At 53.0% G+C, this 20,732-nt stretch overlaps 1 protein-coding gene across 1 annotated transcript in view; it reads left to right on the top strand.

The window, feature by feature from the left end:
- The first annotated feature begins 6,713 nt into the window (after positions 1 to 6,713).
- Positions 6,714 to 20,732, top strand: part of UAP1L1 (UDP-N-acetylglucosamine pyrophosphorylase 1 like 1) — a 34,806-nt gene continuing 20,787 nt past the window's right edge. The window contains exon 1 of the mRNA XM_073314218.1: positions 6,714 to 7,107. Within this exon, the coding sequence (XP_073170319.1) occupies positions 6,819 to 7,107 (289 nt within the window). The 5' untranslated portion in view covers positions 6,714 to 6,818. The remainder of the gene's footprint in view (positions 7,108 to 20,732) is intronic.

Here is a 20,732-nt window from a genome sequence, read left to right on the forward strand (position 1 = left end):
TGGCTTACTGTGTGACAGCAGCCATGTTCTGTGCCTCATCTTTCCCACCCACAGAATGGGGACAATAATGCTTCCTCATTTTTGTAAAGCATTGATAGCACTTTTCAGCAGTGGCAGTCAAATGTATTACCTCAAGGCTGATACCTCTTTGGAGAGGGAAAGTGGTGAATATAATGGTCTGTTTAACTGGTTTATGGTGCTTTTGAATAGATTGTGAGCAGAGAGAATTAACAACTGCTAAGTTGTTCTGTCATCTGCTACCACTGAGAACAGCTGAGCTCCATCCTCTTTGGAACCCCCCTTCAGGTAGTTGAAGGCTGCTATCAGATCCCCCCTTCACTCTTCTCTTCTGCAGACTAAATAAGCCCAGTTCCCTCAGCCTCTCCTCATAAGTCATGTGCCCCAGGCCAGCCCCCTAATCATTTTCATTGCCCTCTACGGGACTCTTTCCAATTTCTCCACATCCTTTCTGTAGTGGGGGGCCCAAAACTGGGCGCAATACCCTACTCACCTAGGCTGGAAGGAAGCAGGGCCCTGGAATTTTGGAAATGAAAGGGTCCATCCATTTCCCATTACCAATCAACTGAGCCAACCTAGCCTCTGACATTCCAGTGCTGAGATGGGGGGGAGGGGGGGAGAGAGGTGGCAATTTACACTCTACTTTGCAGATGTAGGAGTCATGTTTGACTTTAATTTTCTGCTCTGCCTCCTAGCTTGGACTGTCACATCCACATTCCTGATTTCTCAGGTTGTCTAGTTCACTATTTGCCTCATCAAGCTTGTAATTTTCCTCTTTTGAACTGCATTAAAATTAAAAACTTTAACCAACATGTTAGCTCAGTTAATCATGGCGGCCGTGTGGAACTCACTGCTGCAGGAGCTCATCACGTCCCACAAAGTGGCTGGATTTTGAGAAGAGCTGGATCACTGCATGGCCACTAACAGCATTTGTTGCTAGGCAAACTAAGGTAATTAGGGTATCCAACGTCATGCTTTAGGACATAGGTGGATCACTGTGGGTGGCAGGAAGGAATTTTTCTTCCCCATGTGCAGAACTGCACAGTTGGCCCGGTGTAGCACAGTTGTTAATCACCTTTCTCTGAAGCATCAAATCTTGGCTACTGCTGGAGGTAGAATTGATAGGTTGGATAAGACAGTCAGCTCTTTGGGGTAGGGACTGTCTTTTAGTTCTGTGTTTGTACACAACACGCAATGCAGGGTCTCAATCCATGACTGAGGTTCCTACATGCTATGGAAATACAAATAATAAATAAGTTCCTGTGAAATCAGCTGGAGAAAGGTTTCTAAGAAGTCGTATTTAGCTTGGTGTGACAAAGTGGTTTTTTCCTCCTTATTATGTTGTACATGAGCCTCTGAGTCTTACTGTTTTGCATGAATACTGTGTGTATCTCAGTTTCCCTGAGTATTGCACCAATGCCTAGGTGGTGGAAATAAGGGTGTGTGACTTTTGCTGAGACTCTCAGGGGCAGGTGAGGCCGGTCCAGCTGTCTGCACCTAAGTGATGGTCGATGCCCTTCATAACCTGAGACCCCGGAGGGGGATGCAACCAGGTGACACTTTGACCAGAAGTGAGACAAAGACAAAGGAGGGGCAACGGGTGTGTTGGAGGTCTAGTTGCTGGAAGATGGGCAGTCTTCTGTTGGGGACCTGGAGAGGGGGGAGTCCAGGGTGTCCGGTCCCCCCAAGATGGACTTTGCTGAAAGTCACTGATTTCTGTGCTAACAAGATTTGTTCTACGCTGTGTTGCTGTTAACTACTAAACCCTTCTGTTTTACCAGCTGGCTGGGAGTCACGGCTGACTGCGGAGTTGGGGTGCAGGGCCCTCTGGCTTCCCCAGGTTTCTCGTCCAGGTGGACTCACCAAGGGGAAGAGTACGGTGCGAACAAAGACACTGAATGTTCTGAGGTCAGTCCCAGGAAGGCCATAGCCGAAGAGACTCCTTGTCCTGAGAGAGTGCCCTGAGGGGAGTCATGCTACCCAGCGTCCTGTCTGGCTTCATACAGAGCAGTTCCAGAGCATCGGACCTGTGACTCCGTCACACTTGGCATGCCACACATCAGGGAATCTTGATAAATAAATGCTGACTGTGCCAATTCATAAATCAGGCAGCAGTGAATATAAACATGCAAGGCAGAACTAGACGTTAGACAAACAAACGCTCAGGGAAGGATAGCGGTGGGTTTTTAAAGTCAAGGTCCTCGTATAAACAACAACTTTGTTGTTTACAGCTTCAGGGGAACAATAGTTGGGGATTAGGTCCTGCTTGGAGCAGGGGGTTGGACTAGATGACCTCCTGAGGTCCCTTCCAACCCTAATAGTCTATGATTCTATGAAGAGAAAAACATGAAATGGAAGGGAAAGGAATGGGTGAGGATTTCCAGGAGAGAGAATGAAGTAGGAAGAATGAATGACGTCCTTCATGAATGATGGGGCTAGATGGTGTGCTCAGCAGGCACTCCATGGTGCGAGTGGTGCGGCACTGGAAGGGAGTGTTCCTGAGTGGGTGCAATGGAGCAGGTTCTACTCCCAGTTCTGGCCCCTTTTTGCCTCTCGTGGGGTGAGCGAGGTGGAATGGCTCTTTGGGAAATTCCCTCCCAGGACAGGATTACTGCAGGGCCAATGCAGGCAGCCCTATGCTGCTGTCCATTGTGTGCTGCACAGCAGCCCACAGGCAGCCAGGCAAAGCTCTTGTAAATGAGAGTAGCTTTGGGGACTGTTCTCTGTGATGGGCGTGCTGCTGGCCCCAAGCAGCCCCGATGTAGGGAGGTGCGGAGCGGGTTTCAATTCATCTTTTCACCCTCTCTACCTAAGCTCCAGCACTCGAGAAACTAGCTCAATCTCTCCTGGAGCTGCCGAGCGCCCAGACTGCCCGTCTGTCCCTTAGGACGTTGCACGTTCCTTCTGCCAATACATCTCGCCAACTCCTCCCCTTGGGGAGGGTTTGCTCCCCGGCTGCAGGAAGAGAGGGCAGTCCCTGTGCTCACATTTGGTCCTGCAACAAGGCCAGAAAGGGGGGTGAGGAGAGCTCCTTGTGCTGTCACCTGCACCTGGAGAGGGTCCGTGCATGCCTGCTCTGCAGGCCTCATGTGGGATCTGCTGTGTGCCTCCGTGCCGTGCATTTCAATCCTGCACTGGAGCCAGACCATCATTTCTGCATTGTCCCCCTCTCCTTGAGCACTGACTTTGCCATCATGACACAACCCTCCTCCTCCCCCTCCACTGAAAAACAGTTTGCCAGCAAAATGACCACCCAGTTAGTGAACACGGCTGTGCAGACCCAGAGCACGATAGGTAGGTGTAATCACCTATGTCTGAATTTGGCCAGGACACCCAGGTTAATAGATGGAGCCAAAGGGAGGCAGTGTTGCCTAGTGAAGAGAGCACTGGATTGTCACTCAGGTTCTACCCATGCCTGCTGGGTGCAGACGTGCCCTAAAAATAGGAGGGCCACAGATGTCCGAACCATGACCCCACCCGTGCAGCGCCCCTTCTCCCCGTTCCTCCGCCCTCACGCTGCCCCTTCTCCTGAGGCCCTGCTCCTGTGCCACTACTTTCCCCCAAGATCCCACCCCCACCACTTGCTCCTCTCCTCCCGTCTCTTGCCCTTCTGACCGGTAAAAGTGTGGGGCCATGGCTCCCTGGCCCCACCCCCATTCTGGCGCCCCTGGCTGGTTGATATTGGGCAAGTAATTTCAACTCTGTGTGACTCAGTTTCCACATCTGTAAAATGGTGATGATGATACTGACCTCCTTTGTAAGGCACTTTGAGATCTATGGATAAAGTTCTACATAAGAGCGAGGCATTATGAATCCCATGTCATTCTATTGATACTGATGAAGTTCCACCATTCATTCCAGAAGTTCCCTGAGCTACCTTTGTGTGTGTGTGGGGGTGGAGGGGGTGTAACTTTTGAACTGTGAGGCTGAGATCTGGCTTTGGTTCCAAGCAGCAGAGGTGTGTGGTGATAGGATTTTTGGTTTGGTCTATTTTTTGTGGGATGATGCTGACCCCTTTGGACCTTGAAGGAGTGATTTTTCTCTTAATCTGAGCCAAGGGCTGGATTCAGAGCAGTGAGCTGCAGAGGTTTGTGCATCTGGATACAATGGCAGGTTTCCTATTCAAAGGAGAGGGCAGTCACTGTGCCTGATTTGGAAAGGACAGGCAAACAAAGGTCTTTCATGCAGCACAAAGTGGGGAATTGATTTGTAACTGATGTCCAGGTAGGTGCCCTTGCAGTTTTCCAGCATAATTCAAAACCCTTCCGTTTCAGTTGGGTACAGTATTTCTTCACCGCTGTCTAGCATTGCTGTGTGGCCATGTTCCATGCCAGAGGTGGCTGCAGATCCCTGTTTACAGTTTATGGAGCATTTTGACATAGCAAGATCTTATTATTTGTTTTGCAACAGAGCCCTTTCTGACTCCATCCCCCAAAACAGGAATACAGCCCTAGCCACAGAGAGCACATTATGGAAACTGTCCACCCTTGTTCCTCCTGAAAACAGGATGCTGCAGAGAGGGTGAGACTGAGGGCACCTGCCCACATCCCCTCTTTCAGGACAGGAACTTGTGTCTGGAGCTTCCCAGTAGCAGTATTGGAAAGAGTCCCAGCGACACGGATCTGTTGTTTGTTTCTTTACATTTAGTTTCTAGTTGCTCCATTGCTATTACCAGATCACAGCATCGGGGGCGGGGGGCATAACTCCAAGGCCAGCATTGCAACCAGGACTGGGCAAGGTGCAAATTGCATTGCTTCAGGTTGCAACACCCAGCGTCCTGTGACACTTGGTGTGTAGTGTCAATAACCGCAATTTATAAGAATTTGCTAAATTAAGCAAGGGCTTAACTTTATGCAATGCAGGTATTCCCATTGAGAACAATGTCATGTGTGTCTGGGTAGCCAAGTACATACAACTAGGCTTGGAAAGATTAGATTTTTATCTGTAAATATTGACAAATGTCAATTGCACCATATACCCACAAACCTATAAAAATATTTCCATCAATAATAATTGGCATTTACAGATAGGCAAAGTGAGAAAAGCACTGCTTGCGAACTTATTAGAGTTTGATTTAAGGGTATTTACTTTGTATAGTTTGACATAGAATCGGAGGACTGGAAGGCACCTTGAAAGGTCACCTGGTCCTGTCCCCTGCACTCATGGCAGGACTAAGTATTATCTAGACCATCCCTGACAGTGGTCAATTCATTCCCACCAGCACAGCTACTGCCGTTCATTGGAGGTGGTTTAATTATGCCATCAGGAGAGCTCTCTCCTGCCAGCATAGAGTGACTACCTAGGAGACCTTACAGTGGCACAGACATGGCTGTAGTGAATATTCGGGACATAAGTTTTCCACTGATGTGGTGGCATGTGAAGAAGCAGGGTGCTGCTGGAGAGAGTGGAAAGGGTTGAGAGAGGCATTTCTCATTGGTGGATCTAAAGGAATGGAAAAAGTGGTGATGAAAACCCTGGAAATCACATTGTCATCATATGACTTAAAGACTAAGGATAAACTTCTGTTGTAGGTGAGAAAAAATACATGTAGAAAGAAAAATTGTATGTGATTGCTCAGCTCCTAGACTCAATTAACTATTATTCACACCATATATTAAATAGCACAATGACATCCATCTGCACAAAGTAACTGATGGTGCATTAAGGACAAAAATAATCATAAAATACCATTTTTCAAAGAAATAAATGTTGTGAGTGAAACTGTATTTAGAGGGGAATCCAGGAAATGGAATACCATTCAGTCAATGAGGACAGCAGTTAAGACAATCCTGTGAACTGCTAAGAGGCTATACGCAGACTGGTCGCACAGATGTAAACTGACAAGGAATTCTTATAGGGCTTAATTTTGCTCCCATGTCAGTCAGTGGCAAAACCCCCCATTGACGGGAATGGGTCAGCCCTTTAAACACCAAAAACGTATGATCACGAGCAACGTTTTTAGGGTGGCACATTGACCTGAAGGCAGCTCAGTTCATCCTTTCAGACAAACAGTGCATTTCACACAGGCAACAGTGATTCTCAGCCAGGGGTAGGTGTAGCTCTGGGGATACGCAGGGGTCTTCCAGGGGGTCCATCAACTCACCTAGATAGTTGCCTAGTTTTACAACAGGCTACATAAACAGCACTAGTGAAGTCAGTACCAACTAAAATTTCATACAGACAGTGACTTGTTTATACTGGGCTCTAGACTAGACACTGAAAGGTAAGTACAGTATTTCTTTTCCAGTGGATTCATTTTAGAATTCTACAAACGAGAGGGGCAGCCAATGTTCAGTAACAGTGGGGCTGTGACACTTCCCTATTGTTATGTCTGATTTTGTAAGCAAGGAGTTTTTAAGTGAGGTGACCCTTGGGGGTCCGCAAGCCAGATCAGACTCCTGAAAGGGGCACAGCAGTCTGGTAAGGCGGAGAACCTCTGGGCTACCCCCTGCCTTTAACAGCACAGCCCGGGGAGGGAGCGCTGAGATGGACCAGGCAGCCAGACGGAAGACACCTCTCCCCCCCCATTTTTGGTAACTTTCACCCCCTCTGCCCCTCCTTCTCCTGCGGCCTCCCCACTCCTCTGGCCGTCCGTCTTCCCCTGTCCCAGCCCCATCTCCTGCAACCGGCCCCAGCTTTGCTTATCCCCCGTTCTCCCCCCTGCCCGCCCCCGTCCCCGCCCCCGCCCCGCCCGGATCAGGAAGCGGAGGCCGACGGCAAGGCCGGGCTGAGGCTGAGCCCGGGGCCGAGCGAAGGAGCAAGGGCTGGAGCCGGCTGCCGGGGCGCGTCCCGAGCCGGGCATGGCGCCGCCGGAGGAGACCCGAGCGCGGCTGGAGCGGGCCGGCCAGTCCCATCTGCTGCGCTTCTGGGCCGAGCTGGGGCCGGGCGAGCGCGCCGCGCTGCTGGCGGCCCTGGCGCTGCCGGGGGCGGCGGAGCTGGGCGAGCACTGCCGGCGGGCGGCGGAGGCTGGCGCTCGGGAGCCGGGGCCCCTGGAGCGCTCGGGCCGCAGGATGGAGCCCGTCCCGGCCGAGCTCCTGGGCAGCGTCCGCCGCAGCGAGCCGGCCACGCTGGCACGATGGGAAGCGGAAGGTGGGTGAGCCAGCCACCCCGGGGCGAGGGTCCTGCCTGCCGACGGTCTCCCCCGAGCTTTGCACGGGCCGGTTCGCCTGGGACCCTCATGCCTCCTCCCCGGGGCCCTGTTGCTCCCCATGGTGCTCCCCCGTGTCTCACCCTATTACCGTCCCCGAGGCTCAGCCGCGTGCCCAGCGCTCGGCTACTTCGTACCCTGCTGGGGCCGCTGCGGCTGCTGGACCTGGGTCCGTCCTTCCCCTCCGCTCCCCTCCCTCTGGCTCTGGTTACTCCCAGCCGCAGCTCCCCGGAATCCCGCTGGGTGTTAGGCACGGGGGCCCAGCCACTGACCCCTCCTTTTGCAGAGGGGCAGGTGAAATCTCTCCCTAACGGAAGGTTGGGCCCCATTGGGAAAGGGATAAAAAAATACGTCGCCTCTATATAAATCCAGGGTATGCCCGCACCTTGAGTACTGCCTGCAGATGTGATCGCCCCATCATTTGTAAAAAAAAGCTTCAGAAAAGGGCAACAAAAATGATGAGGGGGATGGGACGGCTTTTGTATGAGGGGAGATTAATAAGACTGGGACTTTTCAGCTTGGAAAAGGGGGAATATGTTTGAGGACTATAAAATCATGAGGGGTTTGGAGAAAGTATATAAAGAAGTGTGATTTACTCCTTCTCATAACACAAGAACTAGGGGTCCCCAGCAAAGGAAATTAATAAGCAACAGGTTTAAAATGAACAAAAGGAGCCCCAACCCCTCCTGCACCCCGCACCCCAACTCCCTGCCCTGAGCACCCTGCTGCACCCCTCCTGCACCCTAATCCCCTGCCCTGAGCCCCTGCTGCACCCTAATCCCCTGCCCTGAGCTCCCTGCTGCACCCCGCACCCCTCCTGCACCCCAATCCCCTGCCCTGAGCACCCTGCTGCACCCCTCCTGCACCCTAATCCACTGCCCTGAGCCCCTGCTGCACCCTAATCCCCTGAGTGCCCTGCTGCACCCCAATCCCCTGCCCTGAGCCCCCTGCTGCACCCTGTACCCCTCCTGCACCCCCACTCCCTGCCCTGAGCACCCTGCTGCACCCCTCCTGCACCCTAATCCACTGCCCTGAGCCCCTGCTGCACCCTAATCCCCTGAGTGCCCTGCTGCACCCCAATCCCCTGCCCTGAGCCCCCTGCTGCACCCTGTACCCCTCCTGCACCCCCACTCCCTGCCCTGAGCACCCTGCTGCACCCCTCCTACACCCCAGCCCCCTGCCCTGAGCCCCTGCTGCACCCTAATCCCCTGCCCTGAGCTCCCTGCTGCACCCTGCACCCCTCCTGCACCCCAATCCCCTGCCCTGAGCCCCCTGCTGCACCCCATACCCCTCCTGCACCCCCACTCCCTGCCCTGAGCACCCTGCCGCACCCCTCCTGCACCCTAATCCCCTGCCCTGAGTCCCTGCCGCACCCTAATCCCCTGAGCCCCCTGCTGCACCCCGTACCCCTCCTGCACCCCAATCCCCTGCCCTGAGCCCCCTGCTGCACCCCTTCATCCCTCCTGCACCCCAACCCCCTGCCCTGAGCCCCTCCTGCACCCCAAACCCCTGCCCTGAGTCCCCTGCTGCACCCCGCACCCCTCCTGCACCCCAACCCCCTGCCCTGAGCCCCTGCTGCACCCTGAGCTCCCTGCTGCACCCCGCACCCCTCCTGCACCCCAATCCCCTGCCCTGAGCCCCCTGCTGCACCCCATACCCCTCCTGCACCCCCACTCCCTGCCCTGAGCACCCTGCCACACCCCTCCTGCACCCTAATCCCCTGCCCTGAGTCCCTGCCGCACCCTAATCCCCTGAGCCCCCTGCCGCACCCCGTACCCCTCCTGCACCCCAATCCCCTGCCCTGAGCCCCCTGCTGCACCCCTTCATCCCTCCTGCACCCCAACCCCCTGCCCTGAGCCCCTCCTGCACCCCAACCCCCTGCCCTGAGCCCCCTGCTGCACCCCGCACCCCTCCTGCACCCCAACCCCCTGCCCTGAGCCCCTGCTGCACCCTAATCCCCTGCCCTGAGCTCCCTGCCGCACCCCTCCTGCACCCCAACCCCCTGCCCTGAGCCCCTTCCTGCACGCAATTTCCCCACTCAGGTATGGCCCTTGGGCCAAAAAGTTTGCCTCCCCCTGCCCTAGAGTAATTGTTTCAGGCTAAGTTTCCTCTAAGCGGTGCAGCTGCCTTTTAAGCCCCGCTCAGGGCTGCCTCGGGGAGAGATGTCTCTGCCCCAGGGCGGACCTGCCTCACTGGGGGAGAGGCACCCCTCCCTCAGCCCAGCCCAGCCGGAGCTGCCGCAGCCTCTCCCCCAGCCCCGAGCTGCTGCGGCAAGAGAGGGCTGGGGGGAGTCCTCTCTCCCACCACAGTTCTGGGGCAGCCTGCACCCCAAGCCCTTCATCTTTGGCCTCACCCCAGAGCCTGAACCCCCCTGCACTCCAACCCTCTGCCCCAGCCCTGAGCCCCCTCCTGCACCCAAGAACAAGACCTCTCGTCCCCAGCTCCACCCCAGAGCCTTCACCCGTAGCCGGAGCCCTCACCTCCTGCACCCAACCCTCTGGCCCAATCCTGAGCCCCCTCCTGCACCCTGAACCCCTCATCCCCAGCTCCACCCCAGAGCCCACACCCCCAGCCAGAGCCCTCTGCCCCAACCCTGAGCCCGCTCCCACACTCCGAGCCCCTCGGCCCCGCCCCCACCACATGGCTTCTGTTATGTGCACCGATATGAAGATGGTGTGTCACACATCACCTCCATATTGGTGCACGTAATGAAATTCATTCCACACATGGACGTAAACATTTAGAGCAGTGCAGGCTATGTGCAGACTCGGGCAGACGCCAGTTACGCTTGGGTCACTCTGAGCAGGGCCGGATTCCCCTTTTGTGGGCCTGACGCCAAACCTATTTGTGGGGCCCCACGGGGGCGTTGGGGCATGACGTGGCGCAGGCAGCCTCGCTCCACACAGCCCAGTGCGAGGGCATTGTTTATAAACCAGCCAGAGCAAGGCCTGGGCACTGGACTGCCCCGGGAAAGGAGCCAGACCCAGCTGTGTGGATGGGTTAGACAGGTCCACCATTGTAAACCTGGTACTGACAATGAGAAGGTTTGCTTTGAAACCAGAGGCTAAAAACTTAGTTAAAAAAACGGCCTAGAGTCTAACTGTGACCTGCTGCTTGCATAAATACGTGAAATGGACTGGCTTTGGCCATGAGCCTGGTATTTGACACCCCTGGTCTAGATCTAGCTCCTGTGATGGTCTGTCTCCTCTATTCATGAGCCTGCCCTTTTGGTTCACAGTTGTGTTGTTCTTGTGGGTTGCAGCTGGTGTGGAAGGTTGTGTTTGTGGAGAAAGAGACTCTCTCATGTAGCTAGGGAGAGCTCTGAGGATCGGCATAGAGCTCTGGACTCTGCTTTCAGTGGGGAGCTGTCAGGGTTCCCTCCCCACTCTGAACTCTAGGGTACAGACGTGGAGACCCGCATGAAAGACGCCCTAAGCTTATTTCTACCAGCTTAGGTTAAAAACTCCCCAGGCACAAATTCTCCCTTGTACCTTGGGTTTAAGTAATGCTGCCACCACCAAGTGATTTAACAAAGAACCAGGGAAAAGGACCACTTGGAGTTCCTCTTCCCCCAGCAATCCTCCCAAGCCCTTACACCCTCTTTTCTGGGGAGGCTTGAGAATAATATCCTAACCAATTGGTTACAAAATAATCAAAGACCCAAACCCCTGGGTCTTGGAACAATGGAAAAATCAGTCAGGTTCTTAAAAGAAGGATTTTATTTAAAGAAAAGGTAAAAGAATCCCCTCTGTACAATCAGGATGGTAAATACTTTACAGGGTGATCAGATTCAAAACACAGAGGATTCCCCTCTAGGCAAAACTTTTACCAAAAAACCAGGATAAACCTCCCTCTAGCAAAGGGAAAATTCACAAGATGAAAACAAAAGGTAATCTAACGCACCTTGCCTGATTTACTTACTCTTTTTGTAATATCGGAGACTTGTACAGGATGGTTTATAGGAGAAGGAGTTTTTTTTTTTTTGACCTGATGCTTCTCTGCTTTCCCCAGAGAACACACCAACAAAGCCTTCCCCCCCACCCCCATTTGAAAGTATCTTCTTTCCCCATTGGTCCCTTTGGTCAGGTGCCAACCAGGTTATTTGAGCTTCAGGTAAGGAGGAATTCTAGGCTACGCTTAGCTGTATGGTTATGACAGGAGCCGATGCAAAGAACAGGACCATGTCATGTGTTCAGGGTGGCTTATGTTGCCACCTAGGTGGGCTGCAATATTTTGTACCAGTGGGAGCTTTTTCAGGGCATTCAATGTCATGTCTAGCTATGAGACACAAAACTGAGCTTGGAGGTCACACGTGTGTGGAGCATTGTGGCAAGCCCTGTGTCTTGGAGGGTGGAGTGAAGTCTTCTGGTCATATGGAGGTGGGAGTGCGCCGTTTCTGCTGCTGTGACTCTCCGAGGGCTCAGTAGCATTGAGGAATCCCCAAATCCACCTCTCAAGGTTGCAGGGTAGCTCAATAATTTGAGGTCAGGTAGCTTTGGTAGCAGAGGATCTTATAGAACAGTTTTCCAAAGTGTGGGGTGTGCCACCCTGGGGGTGGTGATGAAGGACTAGCTACAGGGGGGCAGCACAGAGCAGCGGCTGTGCAATTTCCCCCATGGTGGGCGAGGAGGGGATTGTGATTGGTTTCATTCTCTTGAAAGTGCGGGGTGGAGGGATGGTTCAGCTTTCAAAACTTTGGGAAATGTTTCTCTAGAGGGAGGTGAGCTCTTCAGAGGGCTTTCTTCTTCCAGCCAGTATCCGAGCAGTCTTGCCTGGCCAGCTGCTCTTCATCTGGGAGCTGTTTTGCCAGATAACTGTGACAATCTCTGTGGGTGGTGAGATGGGAGAGGGCATGCTGGGTACATCTACACTGCAAAAAAAAAAACAAAAAACATGGCGTCAAGTCTCAGAGCCTCAGTCTAGAGACCTGGGCTCTTGGGGCTCTCACTACAACACTAAAAATAGTCATGTAGATGTTTCTGCTTGGGCTGGAGCTCGGGCTTTGAGAACCGGCGAGGGGGTGCATCTCAGAGCTTGAGCGGGAAGTTCTACACGACTACTTTTGTGCCCCCATAATGCATGACCCAAGAGTCCAGGTCTGTAGACTCCGGCTTTGAGAGTTGCTGCTGTGGTGGTTTGGTTTTTTTGCAGTGTAGATGTATCCTTTGGACCTAGCATATTGTCAGGGAGTTACTGCAGGGGTTGGCAAGTGCTTCCAGTCATTGTCTTCTGGATTGGGTAGAATCCTTTGTAAGTTAACTTGGGAATCTGGGGGGAGAGGGGGTATGAATTCTTGGGGGAAGATCATGGTGATAGTTTCCTTTAGCCTAGAGAGATAGGGATAGTCTTGATTTCCACCTGAAGTCAGGAGTGATCTGACCAGGGGAAGGTGGTGTGTTTCAAAGAATGACACGCCTCCTTCCCCATCTTGTAAATTCTGGAAGATTTCTATTTGTCTCAGGCTTTTTAAACTCCTCTTCTGTCTTATTTTTACAAAATCTAAATGTTGGGCCTAAATTTATGGACGGGTTCTCTTTTGTTAAGGGGTCCAATCTGCTGCTCTGTAGGGCTCGTGTGAGTGTTGTGCCCCGCTGCTCAGCTCTGTTGTGCAGCATCTGGGGGTTTTGCTTTCTCCTTCCCGCACTGAGCACTGTTGTAATTGTGTCGGTGCAGATTGTTTGGCAGAAAGGATCAGTCCATCCTTCCTGCAGGATCTATTTCTGTGTTCACTTTATATGCAAAAAGAGGCTCACAGCAATATTTGGAGGGTAATTATGGACCAACACTGCCTCTTTGCTGGGCTTTTTGTATGCTACAGAAAACAGATCAGACTGTTTTTCGGAGAACATTGCACATTTTTCAATTGCCTGCAGGAATCAGCATTCAAATTAATCATTTGTCATGAGCATTATCTACGTCGGGGATCTGCAACCTTTGGCACGCAGCCTGCCAGGGAAAGCCCCTGGCTTGCTGGGGCCAGTTTCTTTACCTGCTGCATCGGCAGGTTCGGCTGATCGCAGCTTCCACTGGCTGCGGTTTGCTGTCCCAGGCCAATGGGGGTGGGAAGGGCGGCCAGCACATCCCTCGGCCCATGCCGCTTCCTGCAGCCCTGATCTATGTATTTGTAATCAAGAAGTGGGACCGGATCCATGATTTTGATCATTTTGCTTAAAACCCTAAAAGCACAAAGCTTAATTATTGCTAATTTGTATTCCAGTAGTTCCAGCTACTGTATATCCACTCACAGAGGACACCATAGTCCTTATTTTTACAAGCTTTCAATCCAAGAAGATTGCTGTTACACCCCAGTAATAAAGGCCACGTGTTGGTAGAGCACCTCTTACGCTGAAGGATCCAGAATGCTTTGCACACTGTTGGCCCAATCCTGCGCCTATTGAAGTCAATGGCAAAACTTCCAATGACTTCAAGGGGAGCAGGAAAACACCCTGTGCTGTTTCAATACACCTTGGAATGCAGCCACCTGGTTCATAGAACCATAGACTATCAGGGTTGGAAGAGACCTCAGGAGGTCGTCTCGTCCGACCCCCTGCTCAAAGCAGGACCAATCCCCAACTAAATCATCCCAGCCAGGGCTTTGTCAAGCCGGGCCTTAAAAACCTCTAAGCAGTGATGAGCTGCCAAAATCTTAACCACCGGTTCCCTATAAAAAGTTCTGATTTAAGGGATGTGCCAAGAGGCAAAAGGGGCTCATTGCAGGGGGTGCGGTGGCAGGGAGGGAGTGGCACAAGGGAGAAGTGGGCAGGAGGGGGTTGTTGCAAGGGACTGGCAGGCAGGGGTGTGTATGTGCCCGGGGTTGTTGCAGGGGGGTGAAGGTGGCAGGGAGGGCTTTGCACAAGGGAGGAGTGGGCAGGAGGAGGAGATGGCAGGCGGGGGATGGGGGTGACCGTGGCTGGCTGGGGGAGGGTTGCCGGGTGGAGGTTGCCTAGAGGCAAAAGTGGCAGGACAGGGTGAGTTGTTGGGGCGGGGGGGTGTACAGGGGAGAAGGTAGCTGGTCGGTGGGTGTTGGAGGAGGTGGCACTGGCTGGGGGAGGGGTGCCCGGGTTGTCCCACATACACCATTCCCCAGGCCAGGGACTGGACCTGCCCACCCACCGGCAGTCCGCAGGCCCGTGCGGCTCCCTGCGGCCTGGCTAGGTACCTTGCTGGCAGAGTAGACACCCCAGCTTCTCCGCCCGAAGAGCAGAGCGCAGCTGCGCCTTCTTCCCCGTGCCGAGCTGGGCTCCCCGCCGCCCCCGGGGCTCTCAGCGGCGGTGCAGGCAGCCAGGCCCCCCGTGCCCGAGCCGGCTCCCCGCCGCCCCCGGGGCTCTCAGCGGCGGTGCAGGCAGCCAGGCCCCCCGTGCCCGAGCCGGCTCCCCGCCGCCCCCGGGGCTCTCAGCGGCGGTGCAGGCAGCCAGGCCCCCCGTGCCCGAGCCGGCTCCCCGCCACCCCCGGGGCTCTCAGCGGCGGTGCAGGCAGCCAGGCCCCCCGCCGCCCCCGGGGCTCTCAGCGGCGGTGCAGGCAGCCAGGCCCCCCGCCGCCCCCGGGGCTCTCAGCGGCGGTGCAGGCAGCCAGGCCCCCCCTGCCCGAGCCGGGCTCCCCGCCGCCCCCGGGGCTCTCAGCGGCGGTGCAGGCAGCCAGGCCCCCCGCGCCCGAGCCGGGCTCCCCGCCGCCTCCGGGGCTCTCAGCGGCGGTGCAGGAAGCCAGGCCCCCCGCCGCCCCCGGGGCTCTCAGCGGCGGTGCAGGCAGCCAGGCCCCCCGTGCCCGAGCCGGCTCCCCGCCGCCCCCGGGGCTCTCAGCGGCGGTGCAGGCAGCCAGGCCCCCCGTGCCCGAGCCGGCTCCCCGCCGCCCCCGGGGCTCTCAGCGGCGGTGCAGGCAGCCAGGCCCCCCGTGCCCGAGCCGGCTCCCCGCCGCCTCCGGGGCTCTCAGCGGCGGTGCAGGCAGCCAGGCCCCCCGTGCCCGAGCCGGCTCCCCGCCACCCCCGGGGCTCTCAGCGGCGGTGCAGGCAGCCAGGCCCCCCGTGCCCGAGCCGGACTCCCCGCCGTCCTTGGGTTCTCGGCAGCGGCAACTGCCGCTGAGAGCCCCGGGGCGGCGGGGAGCTCGGCTCGGGCGCAGCTACTCGTGCTAGACCCTCCCCTTCCCCACTCCGCTGCCGGCTTCTCGCCGGGGGAGGGACTGGCCGCGCCGCAGCCGGCCGCTCTGGAGCCAGGAGGCCGGGAGCAGTGGCAGCCTTGTGTTCCACTGTTTAAAAAAACCGCTCCCTGCCCCTTATCCAGGAGCTGCCAAGCTGCCCAGGAGCGGTCTAGAGCGCCGGCAGCCCGGCACGCCGAGGCTCTGCGAGAGTGGGGAAGACTGGGGAGGGGCCGGGGGAGCCTCCCTGGCCCGGAGCTCAGGGAGCCCTAACAATTTTTAACAACCGGTTCTAAAACTGGTTCAAAATTTAACAACTGGTTCCTGCGAACCGGCTCCAGCTCCCCACTGCCTCTAAGGAAGGAGATTCCATCACCTCCCTAGGTAACCCATTCCAGTGCTTCACCACCCTCCTAGTGAAATAGTGTTTCCTAATATCCAACATAAACCTCCCCCACTGCAACTTGAGACCATTGCTCCTTGTTCTGTCATCTGCTACCACTGAGAACAGCCTAGATCCATCCTCTTTGGAACCCCCTTTCAGGTAGTTGAAGGCTGCTATCAAATCCCCCGTCACTCTTCTCTTCTGCAGACTAAATAAGCCCAGTTCCCTCAGCCTCTCCTCATAAGTTATGTGTCTCAAACCTAATAATTTTCATTGCCCTTCGCTGGACTCTCTCCAATTTGTCCACATCCTTTCTGTAGTGGGGGCCCCAAAACTGGACGCAGTACTCCAGATGTGGCCTTACCAGTGCCGAATAATCACTTCCCTCCATCTGCTGGCAATGCTCCTACTAATGCAGCCCAATATGCCATGAGCCTTCTTGGCAACAAGGGCACACTGTTGACTCATATCCAGCTTCTCATCCACTGTCCATTATGTGTCAGCAACACCATTTTGCAGCGTTTCTAGGAGAGAAGCGAAGAATACCTTGGTTGTTATTTTTGGGTATTACTGTAGTGCCTGGAAGCCCTGGTCATGGAGCAGGACCCCACTGTGCTAGGTGCTGTACAGACCCAGAACAAGATGGTCCCTGCCCCAGTGAGCTGACAGTCTGAGTATAAGACAAGAGATGGATAAGATGGGGGCGCACAAGGAAACAAAGAGACAATATTGATCGATGATGGAAGGAATTTGTGAAGGCAAAATGTAAATACCTGAGCTGGAATTGAACCTGCCGCTGGAGCTAAATGTGCTGCTTCTCTGATGAAGTCAGCTGTAGCTCACGAAAGCTCATGCTCAAATAAATTGGTTAGTCTCTAAGGTGCCACAAGTCCTCCTTTTCTTTTTGCGAATACAGACTAACACAGCTGCTACTCTGAAACTTGGAGGTGCTATCTTAGGAACCTTCTTGCATAGAATAATCCCGCCTAGGTGTGCGAATGTACAGATCAGTTTTGCTAAAGGTTTAGATTAGCCAATGTTCAGTCCAAGGCACTATGGGAGCGGGAGCGGAACACTCCAGATACAGCCCTTTGCTACCTCCAATGCTCATTGAACTGGCCTAGTTTGATGCCAGCTCCCGAGTGAAAGGAGATATGCTTCTTTATGCACTGCTGTTCCCTTAGTTCCTCTTCTCCCTCTGGGGTCGTTAAGATAGACCCATGCAGCAAGCTGTGCCAGCATATGTGCCAGACGCTCGCTCGCATCAAAAAGAGAGTAATCGCGTGTCGAGAGCCAATTAGATGTGCACAGGGAGTTTTCTACCTATATTTGATAAATATACGTCCATTTTATTTAACATCCCTGTTAGGCTATACCTGAGAGAGTTTCTTACACTCTTGTTTTATGGCATTTGTTCAGTCATTGCACGGACATCCCTTTAGCGTCTTGGCACTGACATTTGCAGCCCACCTTCGCCTTGCGCTGAGGCTCCAAGCCTGAGTCCATCTGCTATTGTTTTTTAAGTTGTCTGCAGATAATTAAGCTGACAAATCCAGCCAACTTCTTAAACACAAGAGTGCTAACAGACGGTGTGACAAATGTTAATCGCTAAGGGTGCTCCCTGCTTGGGGACGTTACCATGCACCATTTATTTGTCTGCTGTAATCAAGCCTTATGCTTTATCTTGTTCCCTCTGGAAGAGTGATAGGCAAAAGTCAATGAACTGGCCATTCTAGGGCCTTTGCCTTTCTGATCATCACTGCACCAGCTTTGCAAGGCCTTGTCCATGCACACACAAATTGTGGTGCTTTAACTATACTGGTACAGTTAAGTGGTACATACATACCCATCCCCCAGTGTGGATACAGCTATTCTGGTATAAAGATACTTATACCAGTATAGTTTATTCCTGTAAAGGAAGGAAGAAAAATTATACTGTTGTAAGGCATCTTTCCATGGGTATAACTGCATCCACACAAGGGCTTGTAGCAATTAATTATTTTGGCTAACTACCAAAATAGTTAAATTGGTATAAAATCTGAGTGTAGACCAGGCCTAAGAGTCTACCTCCAATTTCTGGGAATGATCTCCCTTCCCCCACAGACTCTGTTTTTGATGCTGACCTCTTTGTCCATTTTTAAGCCATCACAACACCCCACGTGGCCACACAGTATTTCATGATTTTTGCCTGCAACTGAACCTGATCCGCTTGCTTCTAGAACTGTGCTTAGCAGAGTCCAGCGTTGATTGTCATGCTGTCTGAAGTGGCTCATGACCATGAGTGCCTGCCTCAGGACAGACTATCAAAAGCAGGGCGGACACCCCACACTAGTGGTGTGTTTTATAATTAGATTTCACCACGCCAATACCAAATGTGAACTCCTGGATCACTAAACCAGTGTTACCATGCAGTCCCAGGCAGTCTCCGTAGACTCTCCAGTCTGTCTTGCCACCGTGACAAGTTGGACTCAGTGATACATGGTCACTTATACCAAAAATCACAAATATTCCAGGTTACTCCCAGTCCCAAGAGACCAATCACTCATCCAGGTAGAGCCGTATTCTAGATCTCCCACCAAAGATGATGCTGGCAGCCAATTTTATAGTAAACTAACTATAGGTTTATTAGCTAAGAAAAAGAAATGAGAGTTATTGAGAGGCTAAAGCAGGTAAAATATATGTACGGGTGAGTCACAGTCTATAATTCCGGTTCCCCAAAGGTCTTTTCAGGGTACCCAGATTGTCTCTGCTTTGCATCTGGTACCCACCTCTAAGAGTCCAAACAGTCCAGAGATACAGGATCTTTCCCTGAATCCATGCTTATAGCTCCTTCTCACAGAAAACAAGCTGGCAGGGTCACCAGCCAGATGGGCTCTTTCTTTGATTGGTGGAGAGAGAAGATTTCCGGTCATCACACAATGATCATTTGCCCTCAAATGTGCACGAATTAGCACTTCTCTGCTAAAGTTCTTCATCTGCATTACACAAGTCTTCTTTCTCATTTCATGGGTTATTTAGTTACAGAGGTATATAAAATGTAAATGTTTGCCATTACATTATAACAGGATACAGATAAGTGAGATCAATTCATGTAACAGCCCATTAGTTTTCATGAAGTTTAAACACCAAATACATTCTTATGCAATTAATAACCACTTTAATCGATACTAATACACAAGTGAATTGGCTTTGGGCTTTGGCATGAGCTGGCACCTGGTCTGCCAGCATCACAGTGGCTGCACAGTATTTCATGAGTTTTGCCCGCAATTAAAGCTGATCAGCTTGTGTCTAGAGTTTTGCACTAGTCAGTATCACATCCCTTCCTTTCTGAGAGGAACATAAGTTTAAGTAAAAAAGCCTCCAGTTCTAGAGGCGATTAGTGGAGAATGAACACATGCACGCTACTCCTGCACTCAGAGCTAAAAATCCCCAAAGCGGGAACCTTGTTGGCGTAGCTCATCTGTTCTTTCACCTGGTTCCAGCCTTCGTTTTGCTGAGCTTAGCCTCGCGTGCTGTCGCACCGAGCACGCAGTCCGAAAGAGCATAGCTAGTAACACCTCAGCATGCAAGGGGCGGATGGGAGGCGTGCATGTGAAAGAGAGAGGGCAGGCCCGCTGAGAGCAGAATAAGGACTTTTAATTTTAAGACCTGAGTGTTTCTTTGCATTTATGTCGGGCTCTAACAGCATCAATGAATTCTTATACACCCACCTCCACTCAGGTTGGAAACTCCTTTTTACACATGGGCAAACTGAGGCACTTGCCTAGTGAAAGTCAAGTGAGGATAAATAACCATTGGAATAACTTACCAAGGGTTGTGGTGGATTCTCCGTCACTGGATGGGCTCTTTTCCTAAAAGATAAGCTGTAGTTCAAATAGGAGTTAATTCAGCAAAATCCTGTGGCCTGTGTTTCACAGACTGTATGAGCACAATGTCCCTTCCAGCTTTGAAATCTGGGAAAGTGGTTCACTGTGGCTCAGAGGAGTCCTTGTAGCACCTTAGAGACTAACAAATTTATTTGGGCATAAACTTTTGCGGGCTAGAACCCACTTCATCAGATGCATCATCAGGTTCTAGCCCATGAAAGCTTATGCCCAAATAAATTTGTTAGTCCCTAAGGCCTGGTCTACAGTACGTGGTTATTTCAGAATTAGCTGAGTTACCTTGAAATAAAACCGGTTCCGTCCACACGACCAAACCATTTTTTTTTATTTGAAGGGCTCTTTACTCCAATTTCTGTACTCCACCTCGGCAAGTGGAGTAACACTAAAATTGAGATCGCAGTTCAGGGTTTCAGGTACTGTGGACTCAATTCGAAGATATTGGCCTCCCGGAGCTATCCCAGAATGCTCCCTTGTGACCGCTCTGGACAACACTCTGAACTCTGATGCACTAGCCAGGTAGACAGTAAAAGCCCTGGGAACTTTTGAATTTCCTGTTTGCTCACCATCAGCACAGTCCACCATCACAGGCGACCATGCGAGTCCACCATCTCAAGAGACCATGCAGTCCCGGATTCGCAGAGGAGCTCCAGCATGGTCCAAACAGGAGGTACTGGATCTCACTGCATGTTGAGGAGACAAATCTATTATGGCAGAACTACATTCCAAAAAAGGAACGCAAATAAGTATGCTAAAGTCTCCAGGGCCATGACGGAAAGAGGCCACTCCAGGGACACAGAACAGTGTCGTACAAAAATCAAGGAGCTCAGGCAAGCATACGAAAAAGCCAGGGAGGCGAACGGGCTCTCTGGATCACAGCCCCATACATGCCACTTCTACCGTGAGCTGCATGCAATTATGGGGGGTGACGACACCACTACCCCACCACTGTCCATGGACACCTGCAAGGGGGGAGTAGCACGGAGCAAGGAGGATGAGTTTTTGGAGGACGAGGAGGAGAAGGAGGACAGTGCACAGGCGGCAAGTGGGGAATCTGTTTTCCCCCCTAGCCAGGAACTATTCTTAACGCTGGAGCCAATAGCCTCCCCCTACTCCCAAAGCATGCTCCCGGACCATGACCCTGGAGAAGGCACTTCTGGTGAGTGAGAGCTTG

This window comes from Lepidochelys kempii, chromosome 16 (assembly GCF_965140285.1).
Source record: "Lepidochelys kempii isolate rLepKem1 chromosome 16, rLepKem1.hap1, whole genome shotgun sequence".
Classification (NCBI taxonomy): domain Eukaryota; kingdom Metazoa; phylum Chordata; order Testudines; family Cheloniidae; genus Lepidochelys; species Lepidochelys kempii.